Source organism: Anthonomus grandis, chromosome 5, assembly GCF_022605725.1.
Source record: "Anthonomus grandis grandis chromosome 5, icAntGran1.3, whole genome shotgun sequence".
NCBI lineage: Eukaryota > Metazoa > Arthropoda > Insecta > Coleoptera > Curculionidae > Anthonomus > Anthonomus grandis.
Window position 1 is genome coordinate 18,509,672 of NC_065550.1, and position 19,427 is coordinate 18,529,098.

General features: G+C 31.4%; 1 protein-coding gene across 1 annotated transcript; it reads right to left on the minus strand.

Moving 5' to 3' along the window:
* Positions 1-1,672: 1,672 nt before the first annotated feature.
* Positions 1,673-19,345, minus strand: LOC126736075 (AP-3 complex subunit mu-2). The gene is made up of 9 exons (XM_050440281.1): positions 19,027-19,345; positions 15,737-15,968; positions 15,627-15,686; positions 15,454-15,575; positions 15,239-15,398; positions 14,464-14,577; positions 14,220-14,406; positions 13,970-14,121; positions 1,673-2,100 (listed from the first exon to the last, which is right to left on the minus strand). Exons 1-9 carry the CDS (start codon positions 19,059-19,061, stop codon positions 1,915-1,917), a joined length of 1,248 nt encoding a protein of 415 aa, XP_050296238.1. The 5' UTR covers positions 19,062-19,345; the 3' UTR covers positions 1,673-1,914.
* Between the last annotated feature and the right edge of the window lie 82 nt (positions 19,346-19,427).

A 19,427-nucleotide genomic window follows, 5' to 3' on the forward strand; every position in this document is an offset into this window, starting at 1 on the left:
ACATTCTGCCTAACATTTAATGATATATCTTAAAGACCTCCGTAAGTACGAGTCTTCGTTCAAATTAGGCCTATTATATCGTTTCCAATAACACCACACCAAATGTTAACTTTAAATTCATGCTGGAAATGACGACTGACACCTGAATGGGGGATGAGCATTTCTAAAGCTAAATACGCCGCGTCTAGTAAATATAGGCTCGTCTGTGAATAACAGTCTTGCTAATAAGCATTGGATCTGCGTTTTGCATATTTTTAAACTGACGACAAAACTGCATTCTGGCTGGCAAATCTGGTAGCATCAAACGCTGAACTGGTGTAAAATGGTATGGATAGAGGCCTTCTTTCTGAAGTACTTCACCAACACATGATTTGTTTACACCCGTAGCTGCCACTATTCGCCTAGTACTTAGTCCGGGATTTGCTATGCTAAAATTTCTTCTTCCTTTTCTTAAGAAATATTTTTTTGGGCGGCCCAAAACAGGCATTTTTGACCCAAATTATCCAGTTTCTCCTAGTCGACTATAAATTCTTTAGAATAATTTATGGTTTGGTTGTTGTCTATCTGGAAATATTTCCCGATACCTGCGTCTTGCATGCCGTCCACAAACCATACCACAGATCTCCAAATTGGTAAACAAATTATGCCTAGACATTACTTAAATAATTAAACTTAAGAGAAAAACTTTTTTACTCGTTTTAAAAGTTTTGTACCACATTCAAAAAGTTTGAAATAAATAATATAAACACTTGTCTCCAACGCCAAACATGCGATTTAAATAAAGTAGTAAATAAATATTATTTTAATTTTTTTTTGAAAAATGGTGATTGTTGAAAATGGTTGCTCCTAACGACTTTAATAAGGTATAAATTTTTTATGTTTAAAAAAAGAATTTATTTTGATACTTTTTGAACCGGTATACGGGGCTGAAAAAAAGTTAGGAGTTCTAAAAAAGTAAAAACTAACGCAACGAGCGCCCTCTACCGAAAACACGAAAACTGTATACGAAATTAAATTTTTCTATTTAGAAAACTCGTATGTTTTAAATTTCATGTCAGTATGTCAATTGGTTTATCAGGACCTATGAGAAAAAAGCGATAAATCAAATAATACTTTGACACCCTGTTTTTCAGTTACTATTAAAGTTAGGATACGGCAAGTTAACCTCAATCACATTATTTTGACGTAAGGAATCTAGTGTTGTTTTATGTCCCATTACTTTCGGTACACCCTGTATACTTTTTTATTTTACACTATTGGTAATTTTTATTGTATTAATAGTTTTTGACATAGAGTAAAAATACTCGCCCTTTAAAAAAAATACTACGATAGCAAATTTAGTTTTTGTGATGCGATGTATGTTTTCATTTGAATGCGAAATATAACGTTGAAAGAGATATATTACATTTTTTGTTTCAATAAATACCGGATTTACAAATTAATAGTTCAGTATTTTAGCTGCTTATTCTATATTTAACTGTATATGCATGCATAATCGAAAGCTAAAATTTAATTTTTTTCTTGCAACTTAAATGATAGCTTTACATTACTCGATTTAGTTTATATTTCCATTTGTAAGTAGTTGCATTTCTCTGATATAGAAACACATTAAGATAACATTCATATATGCACAACATAATATCAAGGGTTCAACTTGGAAAATGATAATCAGTTAACCATACGATCATTTAATTTAATATCAATCTGAAGGTTATTATAAAGTTCATAAATATAAATTAATCTAAGAAAATATAACTTGGATGAAAAAACATTTTATAACGATGCACATGTTTTTTTTTTATAAAAATCAATTTGATAATAAAAAATCAGACTATAACACTTAAAACAATAAATAAAAGACATTATCCTTTATGATAAATCGTTATCTGCAACAACAGCGGTCGGCTTCCCAAGCTACATTCTTATTTGGAATCGGCCTGCTTTGGTCATATATTTAACTCCCTTAAATGGCTTGTATTTCTCTCCATACATGTCCAGTCTGTTTACTTTAAGTCCGCTAACTGCCAACTGGCTAATAGTAAAGTGAACGTTTATTGATGGATTGATCTCGGCTGTATTGGTGCCGCTCGCGATCGATACCTAGAAGAAAAAAACGGTATTTACCTCGAATACGTGACAAATGAAATGAAGAGATATGTAGGTCATTAAGGTTGCTACTTTGACATTATTTTAGTAATTTATGTTTATTGCTTTTTGGATTCGAATCTGGTTATAGGCGCTACGCTACATAGAATAGCTTTGCGGATAACAAAAACACGATGTTAATATTTTATAATTCAAATTCAACTCAATTTAAAAAACATTTGTTTGCTAAAAAAAAAGGACAAAATGTTAATTACTAAATTACAATGTTCATTTCCTAGCAGATAGGTATGCATTCTCGATTTTGATGGAACCGATACATAAACCCAATGAAAATAAAAAACAACTTATGTGATGCATTCCTAGAAAATATATTTTAATTTGACCACATGAAATATTTACTTTTTTCCCATAAAAAAACGCATGGATGCTAAAGGCAAGGGGCGGAAACGAAGAGAAGAGGAAGAAGCAGGAAGAGGCGAAAAACGAATGTCAGTTGTAATACTAGTAGACACATATATATCAAGGAACGAACTATGAATGCATATCCATAAGCAGGTAGATAGTTCTACATTTAAAAAGCAACAAAGCTGAAAGAACGCTGATTCGCGGCTGTACGATAATTGTCTACTGTATAGCGATTAAAATATCTAGTATTGTGGAAGTGATCGCAAATATTCAATAGGTCTTTAAGTACGGTGGTTGCCCAGTTTATGCAATAAATAAAGCAGTATAAATGATATTTTCGGCTATTTTCCATATTTATTTACTTATTTATTAATCACAGTATCAACAGCCAAAAGCTACTTACAGATACCAACCTAAATACTAAGTAATATAAAGTATACTAAGTTAAAATAATAGCAGAGTTTATATATGGGTCACTTTGTACGCTCTGGATACGCTAAATAAAACATTATGGAATTACGAGAATTTAATATGTTAATGGCAAAGGGGATTTGACGAAGAATGTCAGCACAATCACTATTGTTTTTTAATATTTTATATAAATAGTTAACAAGAATATCTTAATTCTCTTCTCTCTACTTAAAGAGAGTCTGTCAAACACAATAAGTGTTCATTGTCCCAACCTCTAGGGGGATAAACACCAAATTTCCTGTAGTACATACACTTCAGAAACCTCCTTTGCACCTCTTCAATCAGAACCATCCAAACGCTATATAGGGCAGACCATATGATGGAGCCATACTCAAAAATTACTTTTATTCGATTACTCTGTCTAGTTTCACATCATTAAAGATATAACTGATCGCAGTAGGGTAGGGCTACTATTGAGGATAAATGACATGCAAGCACACTTACTGACATTTAATTTAAAGCTACGAATATCACATCAGTTAGCAACATCAGATAAATCATTTTGTAAGCCGACAGTCTTCAATGCAGGCAATCTGTAAAAAAAACACTTAAAATCATCAGCAAGTAGAAGACCCTTTGCTTTTTTAATGTTATATTAAGCCGCCAACGATCGTCAAAAATAAAAGGACACCAAGATTGGAACCCAGAGGAACCCCAGAGTGTGCTCTTAAAGATAGATGATATAAACCCCTAATTCCAACGTATTAGAACCTCTTACCCGAGTATGACGTAATCAATTTAATTATGTAGGTATATCTAAGTCTGGCAAAGATTTTAAAATCATGCAGTGTCTCACTCTATGAAAAGCCTTTTGCATGTTAGTATATATAACGTCAACTTGTGAGTTTGTTGATAGCTTCATGGATATATTGACAAAAGGCGGTGAGATTTGTCAAGGTAGATTTTCCTGGTAAAAACCCGTGTTGAGATGATGTAATGCGGCCTTTTACTAGATCTTTACTAATCATCCACTTATCTGGAAAAGTTGAGGTTTTGATGAGTAGAGTTTTTTGATGAGTAGAGTTTCATCTAGAATGACAGCAGAATCACGCAGAGATTTAACAAAACACCGAAACAATTTGGAATTTCCTTTCAAACGAGATTCCACATCCCTTAAATAGTCATCATAGGCACCTTTAATTTTAATTTTTACAGCAGCTCTAGTGGATCGGTATCTGCACTTCCAATAGTTAGTTCCGAATTTTTTAGTTTTAAGGAAAATTTGTGCTTGAAATTGATAAGATTAAAATTTCTTTTGTAAACGACACTGAATATTCTGTATTTATTTGGCTGGTCTTAGGAACGGATCTATTAAAAATGTCCCCTCCAAGTAGAATAAAAGACATTCATAGCCATATTCACTTCAGAACAAGATTTAAGCTCTTACCAGCTCTGAGGGGCACAAAAGGTTATGTATGCAATAATAAGAAATTAGCTTTTTTAAAATTGAATTTAGTATTAGGTATAACCTTGCAGAAATCGTGGACGTTCTTTAAGCTTGAAGCAACTGCCTAAAATGGATGGTGCCCGTCAATAGGAACCAGAGAATCCTTTACAGTCTACACCTTCCACCTGAACACCATTGAAAGATGCAATAACGAGATCAATAAAGTACTATTCTAACACATAACGCTTCCTGATCAGCATCAAAAATCTTTAGTTCTATGGCAATCAAACAACTCTCAATTGTGAGCGACACACCATCTGAGATTTATTCATTAACAACCTCCTCCTATCCTTTCTAAAAATGAGTCTATTGCCAAAAGTAAACTCAACGGTATTAATTGATTCATTGAGCCAGATTTCAAATAATTTAATTAATTCATAATCAATAAGTAGCATGTTATATTTCATTTTGTTTAATTTGGTCTTAATACCTCTACAGTTTTGATAAAAGACTGCGAAAACATAAGTGGCAACAATCTCTGCAAGTTCTTGTTGAAAATTTACACATGTGGCATTAGTGGAACCTGGGTTGGCAAGATGTATAAGTAAGTCAAAGCTGAGGCATCACTGGTTGGAGAATTATGAATACTTGAGGCAACTATACTTCGGTGTCGTTAAGTTTAATATATAAAAGATTTTTGATACTGGGAAACTGAACTGCTGAAGTGATCAGCCACGCCAGTTCAACGTTAAAGCGTATCCTACCTTTTACATTACAACTATTAATAAAACTCATTCTGGTAGAAGAAAACTTTTCGAAATTAAAAACTAAATTGTTAAGCTCATAATGAAAACTTTTAATTTTACTTTTACTTAAGACATTTACTGGAGTTTTTAAAGCAAATCAGAGTGCTTAAGATAACGTTAGTATGAACGAGTACTTTAATTTACTAACAATGAACTTAAGTTTAGGGAATTAGTTATCACAGAAGTAGTTATAACCGGCGAATAGAATCACATAATCTTCCATCCCAAGGTTCTTCGTCAATATTTCAACGTTCCCCCAGACACTCTCAAAGGAGGAAAATGGCTTGATAATGCTTTGGACCGCGAATGAATCATCAAGGATTACTCTTATTTTGTAGTCCAAGCGTCTACCCATCTGGTCACAAAGAAGAAGTAGTCGCCTTTTACGTCCGAAGATAAGGGTTGGGCTTAAATTAGTTTCGCGAGTTGACGGCATATTTAAAGCAGGTTCAACAGAAGCCGTTTCTCCGCTGACACTGCTGAGTTCCACTAAGGACACAGCAAAGAATCAGAAACAGCAGAAAAATGTACAATCTGGAGTCCCTAATCGGCGCGATCTGGGAGAGAGTTAATTAAAAAAAGGTTTACGATACTTTTAACATGCTTCTCATTTTCGATAATTAAGGAAGATATGTTCCTAAACAAGATGCTTTTACTAGTTTTTAGTTCATTAAGCTCCATGCCAAGTGACCTCAATTTGTAAACTAAGCTATGATTTGACTGAGACAGGTCAGAGTTTTGCACTTGCATCTCTATAATATATTTAGATACGAGTGAAAATTAAGAAAAGAACTTATGCGACTTCGATATGATATTCCGTAAGAAAACCTTATACAGGAACTTTTCAGTTTTTGGTTAAAAATTAGAAACTGCACTAGTAATTGCTTTATTCTAAACTACCTCGCAATAGTCAAACAGATATAGTATTAATGTATTACATAAGAAGTATTTACTTTTGGCTGGAATGTGACGCTTTAGATTATTCAGCCATATAAGCAGTGCTTAATTTGTTATTTTTATGGGGTAAGAAGCTTAAGCTGCTATCAACAATTATCCTAAATTTTTGGCTTCATCCACTACTGGTAAATTTGTATTTTGGATTTTTAGAGTATAGTTATTCCTTATATTATTCTTCGACTTGAATTTTATGGGATGCTAAGAAAAAAGCACATGATTTATTTGCATTCAGCTTTAGATTGTGATTTTCAGCATATTTAACAATATTATTGAGATCATCATAAAATTGTGCTTGGGAAAGAGGTAGGGAATTGGGACAAAATGGCGTATACATTTGTGAATCTTCAGCATACTGCTGAAATTTTGTATGAGTAAATTTTGTTGTCATATCAGCTACATACAATGAAAATTTATTATTTTCGTAGAATAAAGCCTTGTGGTACTTCAGGACGATTTTGAAATTAAATGCTGATTATTAATTACAACACAATAAAATCTATCAGACAGGTAAGACTTTAAGAAAATGAATTATGTGAAAAGCCATCTTGGCCATGTCTTCTAGACTTTAGTAAATGATTTGATATATTTAGTTATAAGATGTTACTTGCAAAATTGCAAGTCTAGAAGACATGGCCAAGATGTAAGTTTCTTATATTGATTATGTCTTATATCATTAATAGGCTCTACAAGACAAGCAGTTGTACTAAACTGTTTACGAAAACCGGACTACCGACACCTTGGAATGATATGAGAATCACAAAATTCTATTATCTGATTATAAATATCTATTTCCAAGATTTTGGAAACAACCGGTAGAATACTAATAGGCTTTAAATCTTTAAGCTTCTCAGGATCGGAAACTTTGGCTAGTGGCTTGATTATAGCTTTTTTCCACAAGTCAGGAAATGTATTTTCCAAAATACATGTATTAATGATATTTAAAAGCAAAACGTTAGAGTTAATATTATTCTGATAAAAATGAATGAGGTCATTTGAAGTGCTACTAGGTAAATGTTCGAATGAGTAAAGTATATTAGCATTATTTAAATTAGGAGGAATTTTAGAATTAGTGCTATGTATAATATTTAATCTTTTTATAGTATTTCCAAATCCTTTACACTTTTGTTTCTCATAAACTTTTAAAGTTAGCATTCTTTCCACGAATAATTGCATGTTTAGTAAAATTACGGTAGTAACTTATACAACTTTCTGTTTTATACTTTAAATATCTTTTATGAGCTTTATCTCTTAATCTAATAAGTAATTTAATGTTACTAGTGATCCATTGAGTGAGTATAAGACGCATTCGGTAATTTTTTGGACTGCATTGGTGCATATTTATTAATTAGATGATCGCTGATAACATTATGATGGTTTATTTTCTTGACATATTTCATTTCTTCTAAAAGATTGTATCTGAAATAGGTAGAGAAGCAATTTTCTTTACAGTAAATTCATTATCTGTAATAATTAAATCAATAAGATTAAAAGTATTATTATATGAACAAAAACGAGTGCGCTTTCAGGTGTTGGGACAAACTAAATGTATGAAGAAGCCTCAAAAATTGTGTTAGAAAGGAATAGTCATAGTTAAAAAAAAAATTTTAAAATCCAAAAATGGAGTAGACGAATAATGGATCTAGCTACCATATAATTATGGAAGGATGGAAACACCCTGCGCTGACTTTTATGATATCCTGTTCTATATATTTTTTTAGTTAGAATATAAGGCATAAACATAAACAATGTTGTTCATTCAAACTACTGCCATTTTAACTTGTGCTATGTAATTTTGGGATGTCACCAGGAGTTGTTCTATAAGGCTCAATTCACACAACGTAAGTTAAAACTTCAATTAAAAAAAAACATCAATACTAATTATCCAGTCCCATCTCTTAACAGTCTTCCTTGATAAGTGTGAATATTGGTTGTTTCGACCGCACGAGATTAGCGCCGGGCTATGAACGTTATGTATCTCTGTTGGATGCAGTATTTTGTTGATATTATACACTTTGTATCTTTAGATGTTCTTCTTTAGTGATTTTATTATTTACTTCTCATATTGTAAAAAATATCATTAAATAAATTTTGATAGGCATTAGCCAATAAAATTAAATAAATCATTTAATAAAACATTTTGATAAAGAAAAATGTATGGAAAAATTCTTTGTTTTTTCTACAAACGACCATAAAACAAATTTATCTATATATAAAAAGACTTGTCCTAACTGATAATCAACGAACAGCCCAAACGGTAAAACCTAGATATATGAAATTTGGGAACAACAACATTCCTATGGTTATGTAGGCGTCCACTAAGAAGGGATTTTTTGAGATTCCATCAGGAGGGGAATAGCTTCAAGACTATGTACTTTTTTAAAAAACGGCGAAACACGTCATTTTTATTTTATTTTTTTACTTAATTTCCATTTTTTGTTTTTTTTTTTAAAGGGTTAAAACCACCCTTTAAAATTTTAACATCTTTTTTTATCCTTAAATTCATTGCTTTGCGGAAAAAAAATACAAAACACTACAATTTAATTTCGTTTTAATGAAAACAACAGGTTCTCGAAAATGTCACCACCTTGAAGGGGTGGAATGGGGTGAAAACTTCTGCTGCGAGAATTCTTTCATTTTAAACTTATAGCGTTGAAAATTAATATTTTTACACATTACAAGAAGGCAAAACAAAAAACTTGTTTACAAAGAAGTCCTTCAGTAGCCTTTTCTTTTATTTTCAAATTCCACGCGAGCAACGTCGCGGGAATTTAGCTAGTTTTGTTATATTTGTGTAAATATGTCGTTTTTTAAATTGGGTAGTAAATTTTTAATGGTATTATAAAAATTATTCCGCTGTTTCAGCTTTCTTTTGAATATATAAAAGTTTTAGAATAGGTAAACTTCTATTCAAAATGCCAGGCTCTGCCTAGAAAATTCACAATCTGGATAGTTCTCTCTTGTAGTGAGGAACCAATTGACCGTCATAAAGACCCTTTGACCATAATTCGTTCTGTGGGTCGTTGGGTGAAAAGGCTTAGTGTGCCTAGTACGATCAGAAATAGAACGGACTCCAAAAACCACTCGCTGCAGATTCTTCCATTGACCAACTTGAGCAAGAAGCAATGAGCTTTCTTTTGCCGCTTTTTCGGACTCTAGATACCACAAAGGAGGAGTTTATAAGGTGTAAAGGAAGTTATTTTTGACACCATACTATCAGTCTGTCAAGGACAGATTGCAGGGCTCTATGATCATCAGTCACCACCGAGTAAACTTTAATTCTCTAAAATTAAAAATCTATATCATCAAACACAACGAATTCTTAAAACAAGACAGCACATTGCTGATAAGCAGCAAAAAGAGCAGAGGATACGACATTTCCTGGGGCACGCCCGACGTCGCCGTAATCACATCGGAGGTAAGACCAAATCCAGGTATTAGCTAGATATGCAAATCTGCTCCAGTTTCTTAAGAACTTAATGGCAGACTATGTCAGAGGCCTTCCACAGGTATACATAGATCACGTCAACCTGACGACAAGCAATAAACAAATTACAAGGCGATGGCAGAGGGGATATTCCACGGTATTTTATTTATAAATAGGTTTGAAAATTTACATTGATCAAGAAATACTCCAGTATCAAGCGACCCCTGAAACAAGCAAAAGCATTATTCGAGCACCAGAAACTGAACATAATGTATAACTGAAGACACTGAAAAAGAAATATTATGACGTATTTACCCGCTTTTTCCGCCCCGCACCGAACCTGTTAAACCCATCAAAGGTGGCTAGCTGACAGTTAATATCAAAAGCTCTGTTGGTGTGATTTTTCAGTAGAGTTGCAAAACCGCGATATCATTGTCATCTCCGATCACCACCTCAATGGGTCTTCTCAGGTCCCTGGAGGCAGACCACGAATTTTGGGATACTGTGGAATCCTCTGGTACATTCGGTAAGTTGTTACATGTTACATGTTCTTACGCTTTCTGAGTTTGGATGCTCGTCAAAAAATTTCTTTTAAGATTGCTCAGCTCTTTCGTTCGTTCAAATCGTTGCTCAGAAGTTCGTTCAAATCGTCATCAACATCCTTCTGTAATCTCCTAATTATCACAGCATTATCCTTCTGAAGCTTCTCCAATTTATGATCCTTCTCTTAGCATTCAGCCCTTTTTTTTCTCCGCAAAGCCTGTTTAATTTTGGTAGTTACACCCTTGAGAAGATCTGTATAGAGATCGTCTATATATTTATATAGACGATACGATACTATCCTGTATATTTAATATTACAGCCAGATGAGAGGCACTAGCAAAATAATAACAATTATTAGGTACAAATGAATTCCACGGAGCCAGGCTCCTTACATACTGAGTTCAGCAAAAAGAATGAATTACATTTGATAGATATCAACTTACAATTCAGATCAATTTTCACACAGTTTTTGGTTGGTACGAGTCAAGTAATATTTGATTTCTAGTGCTTATCAGCAAACACCAACCCCAGTAGACGCCACTGGTTGTATGTCTCCATAGTTAAGTATATTTTTTAATTTAATAAATCATCGTTTAATTTTTGCCAACCCAGACCCTAACATAGTGGTTTGGAAAATAGTCCTGCTTATTCCATGTAATTTAATCTGAATTTCTTTTAGAAGAAGAAAGAAAGAGAAAGAAAGTTTTAAGAGCTCGTTTTACAAGCAAACAACTGGTTTAGCTACCAACTACTACTTTTCTTCTTTGCTTAGTGAAACTTCATTTTAGAAAACCTAATGGTTGTTTCCTGAGCTTTTCATAATCAAAAGAAAGTACCTAAACCAGTAGTTTCTAATTTCATTTCTTTCCCTATAACAGTGGAAGGTGTAGAGGATTCCCTGGTTTCTATTGACGGGCACCATCCATGTTTAGGCGTTTGCTTCAAGCTTAAAGAACATCCACGGTTCCACATTCCGGTTGAACCTAGTACTAAATTCAATTTTAAAAAATTAATTTCTTATTATTGTATAATCTTTTTGCCTCTCAGAGCTGGGAACACCTTAAATCTTATTCTGAAATAAATATGGTTATGGATGTCTTTTATACTACTTATGCGGACATTTTCAGTAAATCCGTTCCTAAGACCACCCAAATAAATAAAAAATATCCAGTATGGTTTACCAAAGAAATTATTAACCTTATCAAGCTCAAATACAAATATTTCCTTAAAACTAAAAAATTCAGAACTAACTATTGGAAGTTGCAGATATCCACTAGAGCTGATGTAAAAATGAAAATTAAAGATGCCTATGCTAACTATTTTAAGGGATGTGGAATCTGGTTTGAAAGGAAGAATTCCCAAGTTGTTTTGGTCTTTTGTTAAATGTCTGCGTGAGTCCGCTAACATTTTAGAGAAAAACATTTTAGAGAAAATGACTTTTGATGATGAAATCTACTCAAGTTCTCAACTTGAGCAGATTTCATCCTCAAAAGGTTGCTGATGGATTTGCCAATTTTTTCAGGTCAGTGTTTATAATTGATAATGACTTATACTGTTCACCCACGATTCCTATGCCATTTTTCAAGTTATGTCAAGATGAAATTCTTAAAGCGGTCAGCAGTATTAAAGCTAATAAAGCAATAGGCTCTGATGACATTCCAGCATATAACATGAAGGGCTGACGTGATTATTTTTTATAACCCTTTAAGCATCTTCTTAATCTAATCATCAAAACCTCAACCTTTCCAGATAAGTAGAAGATTAGTAAAATTCTTCGTATTCACAAATCCGGCTCTAGACATAAAAAATCATCGCCTTAGCAGTACTATGAGCGCTATATCATAGATCTTCGAGTTGATTATCTTTGGGCGTTTATTTCATGACATCTCAGGCCGCTATTTACCGTCATGTCAACACGGGTTTTTAGAAAGAAAACCTTGACAAATCTCACCGCCTTTTGTCATTTTGTCCATAAAGCTATCAATAAAAAATCACAAGTTGACGTTATATATACTGACATGAAAAAGCTTTTGATAATGTGTGACAACGCATGATTTTAAAATATTTGTCAGACATAGATGTACCTATATACATTATTAAATTAATTAGGTCATACTTGAGTAAGAGGTTCCAAGACGTTGAGATTAAGGGATCTAGGTCATTTTATCTTTAAGATAAATGACTCTCCAGATCAAGAACTGGGGTTTGCACTACTCAGTAAAATTCTTTAAAGGTCTGCCAACCTCTGTAAGGGTTCTGCTACTTTGTATATTCAAAAATAAAGTTAAAGATTTCTTAATTAACAACCCTTTTTACTCTTTTGAGGCATTTCTTCACTTCACTGTGGCTTTTTAGGAGTATTGTGTTTTTTACGGTATTTGTTAGTTTTACTTAATGCTTAATGCCTAATCCTTGATGTATATTTACTTGAATTGTAGATTATCTTATCTTATTATATATTTACTGCATGGGTTTTATTATTGTAATGTTAATTGTAATGTAATGCTTTTTTTCTGTATTTTGACTTGTGTAAGAGCTTGTACTTTTTGGCAAGAATAAATAAATAAATAAGAGCACCTCTGGGCTTCCTCAGGGTTCCAATCTTGGTCTCCTTTTATTTTTGACCATTAACAGCTTAATATGTAACATTAAAAAAGCAAAGGATCTTCTACTTGCTGATGATTTCAAAACTTTTTACAGATTGACTGCATTGAAGACTGTCACAACTTACAAAATTATTTCTCTGATGTTCCTAACTGGTGTGATATTCGTAGCTTTAAATTAAATGTCAGTAAGTGTGCTTGCATATCATTTACCCTCAATAGTAGCCCTATTGCGATTGCAAGAGTAACTGAATAAAAGTACTTATATTTGATATAATTTATCTTTTTCTTCCCACATTTTGTCGAAGATTGAAAGTGCCCGAAAGATTTCTGGCTTTATTGCTAGAACCACAAAGAACCTTAACATTGATGTCAGCCTCCATTTTTTTGATAGCTTGGTGTTGCCAATCTTGGAGTATGGCTCCATCCTATGGTCTACCCTATATAGCGTTTCCGTGGTTCTGATTGAAGAGGTGCAAAGGAAGTTTCTGAAGTGTATGTACTGCAGGAAATTTGGTGTTTATCCCTGTAGAGGTTGGGACAATGAACACTTATTGTGATTGACAGGCTTTCTTTAAGTAATAGGAGCATTAAGATATTCTTGTTAACTACTTATAAAATATTGAAAAACAATACTTATTTTCTTGGCATTCTTCGTCAACTCCCCTTTGCCATTAACAGATAAATTCCCGTAATTCCAGAATTTTGAGTATGTTTTTTATTTTTGCTTTAATTTTAAATGCTCTTAATCTGGAAATTCTAATCTTATTATTGTAATATGTGTATTATGCAGATGTCAGATATGATCTTAGTTGGTACATTTTTCTTTAGTTTTTAGACGTTTTTTTCCTATTAATTTAGTATACTTTATATTACTTAGTATTTAGGTTGGTATCTGTAAGTAGCTTTTGGCTGTTGATACTGTGATTAATAAATAAATAAATAAATAACAAATGAATAAGGTTTAGACATTAATCAACCAGAAACTTTTATCTTCTTACGAAAAAGTTATTTAAAGACGGTGTCTTTAAATAACTTTTACTATTTACATGCTGACAATTCTGATAAAAGTGGATCAACCTAAGTATCCATTAATTTTTAATGCTTTAACCTACAGAAATTAAGACATGAAAACTTGCTACAATAAAAAGATGTGCTCAAAATTCTTTTCTATAAAATGTGAGATAATAACGGAAAAGAAGGAATGAATTCCAACTAAATGTTATTTAGGTATGTTAAATATAGCATAGTTCTGTTATAAACTTACCGATCCTCTAATATTTGGTAATTTTGTAACATCAATTTTTCCAATATCCCAATGCAGAATTTTTGATACAGGATCAAAATTGTACTTGCCCTGGTTAGGTGTTAAAACACAATTAAGTATTGATTTTGGCATTAAGACTTCTATCTTTACACCTAAAAATTTTTTATTAGATATAATTATTTTATAAAGAAAATAGATATTAAACATAACTTGTAAATAAAACAACTGTTGATATAAAAAATAAACTAACCTTCAATGGTTCTTCCTAGTGTTTGCTTTGGTCCTACAGTTAAATCCAACCTTGCTTGCTCTCCTGTTTTGATTGACAAATTGTGGCGAACATATACTGGAATCGCTACACTGCTCTGGGTATTTATATGATAAGATATAAGCCTAAAGTTACCATCAGGGGGAATGAAAGACAAAACTCGTTCACCCTAATAAAAATTTAAAGCAATTTAAATTGGATTTGTTTAATGTTATTTGCAACTTACCTCCCATCTTTTAAACCTGACACAAGGATGAAAACTTACATCATCAAATAACCTAGGATTCATAAAAGAAAGGGTCAGATCTGGCATTCCACTTAACTTGATACAACAGTCAATCTGTAATAGGAATTGTGTCCCAATATTTCCATATTCATTTAGGAGGAAAAACGCCATGATATTTGTTGAATTTATCCCGTATTTTTCAAGAACTTCAAGATAGCCAATCGATGTATTTTAGCTCCTCCTAATAAAAAGATAATATCATGAAAAATAAAAAAATTTGAAAATCAAATAATCATCTTTTTTTTAACAAGTGTGCCTGCTTTACAAAACGGAAAATTTATTATTACATTTTTGTTGGTAATTTCGAAGTGTTCAATAAGAATATATCTCAATACTTAACTGTTTTTAAGTTATCAATGGTCTAAACTTTTCAAAGAGAAATTAAAACCGGTACTGAGCTGTTAAATTCTGGAACAAACTCATTGCATCTGCAATCACTCCCGAAATTAAAAAGTGAAATTTAGAGATCTGTTGAGTGATAATTTTTTTTTTTAATTATACATTTTAATATTTAGACATATTTAATTATCAGAATTTAATATGATCTATTTAAAAAATGCAATATTTATGCATAAGTCTTTTGTTTTTTATCCTATAGTTTTTTTATCACAATTTTAAAAATCTACAAGCTAAAATCCATCAATCTTCTTGAAAAATGCGGGGAAAGACAAAAAATATGACGTTTTTCGTCTTCAATGCAATACCCTGTACATACATAGCCTTGTATTTCAGCAAACACTGTGGCTCCCGACTTATCTATAATGGCATCAACTTCTTCTATAACATCAAAGTATGCCTCATTGTTTGTATATTTGACTCCCGTTCTTCTCCATGGGATGTTCGATAACTGACCAGAAGGTAATACTTCACTTACACTGAAAAGATTTTATAAATTATATTTAACAATATTGATTAAAACCAAACCCGTACTTTGTTTTGCCAGTTACAGTATTGGCAATGGTCCTTAATATATTTGGAGGTTTTATAAGTTCTTTTAAAATATTACTTTCTGTTGCCAATGGAAACCCATTATCCAACATCTCATCTAAGAGCTACAACAAACCTGTTATTCTACTTAAATAATAATAACTAAGAAAATTTACCTCATACACAATCACATAATTTTCCTTAATAATAGACTCAGTACAATCAGAGAAATAATCCTGAAAGTTAAAATTGTTTAAAAGGTCACCAACAAATCAATCCGACTTACTTGGAATGTATCAACAATTCGGTGTAAAAATTCTATAACAAATAATGGAGGCATGTCTTCCATACAAACAGCAACATAGCTTACTCCAGCTCTCTGTATTGATATTAGATAATGATGAGGAGTGACTATTACAGGATTTATGTCTTTAGGATTAGCTCTTTGTGCCTCTAAGTAGTAATCACATACAGATCTTGATATTACACTTTTCCAATGTTTTTCTAAGAAGACATCCCTAATAATGAAGTAAGATAGATTGCTTCAGTATTTAACAGGTCATAAATTAAATCAAAATATTCAGCTCAGTATAAGGAAACAACTAAAATTAGTAAACTGGAATATACAAATTTAATTATCCGCAATAAAGGCAAAGTAATTAAACAAAGCAAGACCTGCCAAAAACTCTTAAAATAAAAGTTCCTTTGAATTAAATATCTGTATACAAATAAGTCTATTCATTTATACACCAATAAGATATTTATAATTAAAATTAATTAAAGATTATAATATTCCTACTTAACTGGGTTAACTTAATATTATTTCTACTGTTAGTATATCTAACCCTTATATTGCCAATAGGTTTTATTAAATATCTTTTTCACTTAGTTTTACGACTTTAAGGTGGTAAGTAAAATATTTTTTCAACTCACCAGTGTCTTGTTCTCGCATTATAATTTGGTAGGATGTTAGGCATTATGTTAGTATTAGAGTGTGTTTAGTTATATTATTAATGATATCATATTAACTTTTGAATTAATAATTTTGAGAAATGGATTTACTTTATTTGGAACTATAATATTGTTAAAATAAAATTACTACAATGTAATCAAGGGACAATGAACCTTTGGTAATAGAACTTTTCATAATATTATAGTTGTATGTTTCACACTAATACAAAAATTCTTGCTGTGGCATTCATTTGGAGAGATATATTATGGAGACATGGTATAACAGCAATTAATTCTCTTGAAAAACTGGGAGTAGAAAGCAATAACATACATATTTTAAGTCAAGTTAGAAAAAAAATTTGCAGTGACTATCTGAACATAATTGATCTAAGCTATATAACACTTTAAATATTATAAAGCTAAGCATCTAAGTAATAAACATATGCCTGTTACTTCTTAAGTCTTTAAGGGAGTTTTAATTAGAGATATAACATAAATTATATATACCAAGATCATCTTGCTATGTATAAAACATAATAGTTAATTAATACAAAATTGGAAAAAATTGTTTTCCATGTTTATTTAGATGAAAACTTATACAACAGCCAAGTATAGTGATACGAATAATTATTATTTGACATTGACAGTCATTGTATAGAAAATTTTGGTATTGGTGATCATTATTATTAAATTAATTTTTACTGTAAGTGATGTAATACCCAAGAAAAAAGTATAACTCTTTATGAATTTGTCACAACAATACAGATTTTACTTAATGATCTTTCTGGTTCTTAGTCTTTTAAACTTATAATAAATCATTACAATTAAATAATTTGTTGATTCCACTTTAAGAACCAGAAAGATCATGTTTCTAATTCTTTTTTATAGTTTACTAGATTTTTGTGTTTGTATGTATAGTATATATCATATAAAATATTTAATAATAATAAAACATTTTCTGAATAATTTGGAACAATCTTCCAGTTGATGTAGAAAGCCCAACTGACATATTTTTAGAATTATTTCCTTAATGTCTTAATGATTTAATAATTTTTGATACAAATTTATATACTCTTCAAAAGTATTGTAGTGAACTACCAACAAGGCATTTCTGGCTATAAATTTTTTGATGCAGATTAAAAAATCTCCCAAGTATTATAGATTTTTGGTCCTCATGACTTGAATTAAGACTAGTTTATTAGTCAAACATTATCAAGGGACAGATTTATTTGGTTACTGGGCATATTCATCTAAATAACAATTCTGTTATTCCTTCCAAAGGTTCTGCAAATTATGACAAACTTGAAATGTCATGTTGTGTTGAAACTTGAAAATGTGATGTTGAAACTTACTTTGATGAGCCGAGTCTATGTGTCAATTCCAAATTTATACAGGTAAAGCTGGAGATTATGAGTAAAATGTCTTGGTAGCTCGAGTAGGAAAGGTTACTTGTGTTTCAGTTGGAAAGGTGCATCATGTCTATTTCAATAAATATTTTATTTATGTGAGTCTGCGAAAAGACCTTTTGCACAAACTCATTTGAGCTTGTGACACAGTAAAAAGAAAGAAGAAATGGATATAAAAGAAGATAAGAAACTAAAAAGTAACCACTGTGACTGGCATATTAGCAAGAATGGTATTATATATACTATCTGACAAAAGTAGAGAAACTTTTTAAAATTCCTTATATTCTAGTAAAAATATTGTCGCTCTTAATAATGGTGTTTTTAAAAGTTTCTCTACTTTTGTGTGATAGTGTATATATAACATGGGAGGATAAAAAAGGAGTAATTTTTTGAACAATCATTTAGATCGCTCTGTCAGTTCAGTGGTCAATTTCATTTCCACTACTGTTGGTCTATTACAATTCACATGAGATATGTTGATAACTTAGATAATTATGTTGAAGTTTATTTATGAAATAGACAGGAAATCAAAGAAATGGTTGGTATCAAATTTTCGTTTATTTTATTGATGTATGTGTAGTAAATGCTTAGTTGCTCTTTAAACACTGGGGTGAATAAACAGGTTTTACCATTGAAGAAAAATATTTAGATGTCTAGTAGTATTGAGTCTTATTGCTGCCAAAGAAACTATGCAGAAGAAAGGAAGACCAAGTAATTCAATGTCTCATTTTAAGGTAAATGTTCCTCCTAAAATAAGATTCAATTCTGCTACACACATGCTGATCCACAGTAATTCTCAAAGTTGTATTTTGTGTAGTAGACTTAGTACTTTAAGAACAAAAAAAGCTTTTTAATATCCTACCAGTTTCATCATGAAACCATACTTCTAGTTACGAAAACTAAAAAATATTTGTAACTTAAAAAATTCTTTGAAGTAATTTTTACCCTTTTCTGATTCAATTTAAAAAATTTGGACACAAAGAGTTAATCAAGAGCATATATTAAATTATTTTGTTTAGTCTGTGATAATCCATGTTGCAAAAAATATGCTCGGTTATAAAGGGACTTATAAAGAGTAACCAGGTGTTCAAGAATGATAAAACTTTTAGGTAAAGCTTTTGGGAGAGCTTTCAGTTGAATCGAAGACCTTTTTAATTAAAAAATAATTATAAATAAAATATTTTTTTATTAAGAAATACTTCTTTTATAGTTTACTTACCCTTGGGAATTAATAATGAATAAGCTATGGATCATTTTATTTTTCTCTATAATATTACAAATAGTAATTTATACACGATTTTTTTTCTTTTTATCTAATAAATAGGAAAATATAAGAGGAATAGTGTTTATTTTCCTTTATTTTTGTATGTTTTTATTTTTCGGGATGAAAACTTTGTCGTATGTGGCGAAATTTTCAATTATCCATTTAATGCGATCCTGACGAACACGCAGCGGAGTTGAGCGGAGTAAAAATTACGGAGGTCAACAAAAGGAACAACTGAAACAATTATTCAAACAATCATGAAAGCAATTTTAGGGCACTAAATTGATATAAGTAGATATGATATATGTAGAAAAAACACTACTGCTGCTATTCCAAACTTTTAACGTTTCGTGGAT